Source organism: Triticum aestivum, chromosome 1D (genome assembly GCF_018294505.1).
Source record: "Triticum aestivum cultivar Chinese Spring chromosome 1D, IWGSC CS RefSeq v2.1, whole genome shotgun sequence".
Taxonomy (NCBI): Eukaryota; Viridiplantae; Streptophyta; class Magnoliopsida; order Poales; family Poaceae; genus Triticum; species Triticum aestivum.
In genome coordinates, this window is record NC_057796.1 from 351,477,143 (window position 1) to 351,479,781 (window position 2,639).

A 2,639-nucleotide genomic window follows, 5' to 3' on the forward strand; every position below is an offset into this window, starting at 1 on the left:
TTTTTGCGGATGAAGAGTAGAACTGAAGTGTTGATGGTCTACTCTACTAGTATGAGCACAAGCTAGAACAATGTAGTGTAGTCCTTAGTTTAATCCGAGTTACGTAGTACCAGTGGTGAAAAAAAGACCGCCAATGCAGACGTCCAATTCAAGTTACTGTATCTTACCAATACTCCCACTTGGAGCATTGATTGCTTGGCATCACGTGTCAGAGCTCCTACTCCTACATGATCGTTGGCCCATTATTGCTAGAATTTTGACCCCAGTGATGCTCTGTACACTCACCCTGATCCAGCTGTTTTGCATCACGCCCAATTTTTAAAGAACATACCACCATGTTCCTGAGATATAACAATGTATATCTTCAAAACAATTTCCCAGGCTCGAGCTTGAGCACCAACGTCCAGGAGCAGCAGGGGAGCAAGCCGCTGTGCGACTTCTCCAACTTCCGGGCGAACGTGTGCGAGATGCGCGGCGACGTGAGGGTGCACCCGAAGGCGGCCTCGGTGCTGTTCATGGAGCCCGAGGGGTCGCGGAGGGACGAGGTGTGGAAGATCAAGCCCTACCCGCGGAAGGGCGACGAGTTCTGCCTCAGCCACATCACGGAGCTGACGGTCAAGTCCAGCAAGGTGGCCGCCGAGTGCACCCGGTACCACGACGTGCCCGTCGTCATCTTCTCGCTCACCGGCTACACGGGCAACCTCTTCCACGACTTCACCGACGTGATCGTGCCGCTCTTCACCACGGCCGCCCAGTTCGACGGCGAGGTGCAGTTCCTCATCACGGACATGGCGCTCTGGTGGACCGTTAAGTACCACACCCTGCTCCAGAAGCTGTCCAAGTACCCCTTGATCGACTTCAGCAAGGACGACCAGGTGCGCTGCTTCAAGCACGCCATCGTCGGCACGCACGCCTACATGGAGTTCACCATCGACGCCGCCAAGTCGCCGAACGGGGTCACCATGGTCGACTTCAACCGGTTCATGCGCGCCGCCTACTCGCTGCCCAAGGCCGCCGCGGCGGCGCTCGGGGAGAGCCCCAGGGTGAAGCCCAGGCTGCTCATCATCAAGCGGCACCGGACGAGGATGTTCCTGAACCTGGAGGAGATCATCGGCATGGCCGAGGAGCTCGGGTTCGAGGTGGTGATCGACGAGGCCAACGTGAGCTCCGACATCAACGGCTTCGCGAGGCTGGTGAACTCGGTGGACGTAATGATGGGCGTGCACGGCGCCGGGCTCACCAACTGCGTCTTCCTGCCGCAGAACGCGACGCTCATCCAGATCGTGCCCTTCGGCGGCCTCGACTGGATCTCCCGCACCGACTTCGGGAACCCGTCGGAGATGATGGGCCTCCGGTACAAGCAGTACGCCATCACCGTCGACGAGAGCAGCCTCACCGACCACTACCCGAGGGACCACAAGATCTTCAAGGACCCCATCTCCTTCCACAAGCGTGGGTTCGAGTTCATCCGGCGCACCTTCATGGACAAGCAGAACGTGAGGCTCGACTGCAAGAGGTTCAGACCTGTGCTGCTGGAGGCAATCGACAACCTCAACCAGTAATTTTAAGGCAACTTGCCACCCATTTTTACCATTCGTTTCGTGAAATTTGTTGTTCATTCTCTCATGGCGTGTATGTATGGTCTAAACTATAGAGATTTTGTCTAGGAATTACTCGTGTAAACTGTATAAATTAAATTGCCCGCCGCTGCAAAGATGGAACAAAATTCATTGAAATGATATAGGCCCCTCACATTGTTTGTCAGGAATCTCATCAGTTGTTTTGTCATCCTGCAACGATATTTTATAGTTAAGTACTTTGACTTTCTGGTAACCAACCGTATGATAAACCAATCTGCTGAGGTGTTTTCCATCTGAAAAATGCGCTGAGGTGTATCGGGATCCATCGAATTATTGGAACTGCCCCTGTTTCCACATGGTTTGTTGGCTAGACAAGTTCTAAAATAATACTGTATGGTAGAACACTCTGTGAGAACATGGAATTGTACGCTGAGCATGTGATTGAGTAAGAAAAACTGTGAGCATGTGAGTGTGTAAGCTGGATCAAATTTTGCTCGGTGGGGACCGAATCCGAATGTAAGCTGGATCAACTAGACCGAAATGACCAATGATGTTTTTTTTTTTTTTTGAGAACTAAATGACCAATGATGTGGTTTGGATTTAGTAGTATATGTGTGCGCTGCCCAGGCCGATGAATTTTGGACCCAATAATATCCTGATGTCGCGTAAGCATCGCTCATGGGTCGGTCCAACGAAATTCCTGCTTAACATTCACCGCATCAAACACCACTGTCAACCAAAATTGTAATTTAACCATTATTGATAGCATTGGGAATTAGGTTTGTGACTTTAAAAAATGTTCACGCGTTTCAAAAATATGTAAGTGACATTTCAAAAAAATGTTTATGCAATGTAATTAAACAGTTTGTTTAATTTCAAAATATTTCTTCGTACCATCCAAACCAAATGTATGTCCCACTGAAAAAATGTTCACGCATGTCAAAAATATGTTCATGCCATTTTTTTTCAAATCTTTATACAACCTAAATAAAATCTTCCTGCAATTTTAAAATATATTATTATTATATTTATAGAAAAAATCATGAGACTATTTTAATG

General features: G+C 48.8%; 1 protein-coding gene across 1 annotated transcript in view; it reads left to right on the forward strand.

Annotated features, from left to right (window-relative positions):
- Window positions 1-1,764, forward strand: part of LOC123182005 (alpha-1,3-arabinosyltransferase XAT3) — a 3,699-nt gene extending 1,935 nt beyond the window's left edge. Inside the window, exon 6 of the mRNA XM_044594438.1 lies at window positions 382-1,764. Within this exon, the coding sequence (XP_044450373.1) occupies window positions 382-1,562 (1,181 nt within the window). The 3' untranslated portion in view covers window positions 1,563-1,764. The remainder of the gene's footprint in view (window positions 1-381) is intronic.
- The last annotated feature ends 875 nt before the right edge of the window (window positions 1,765-2,639 follow it).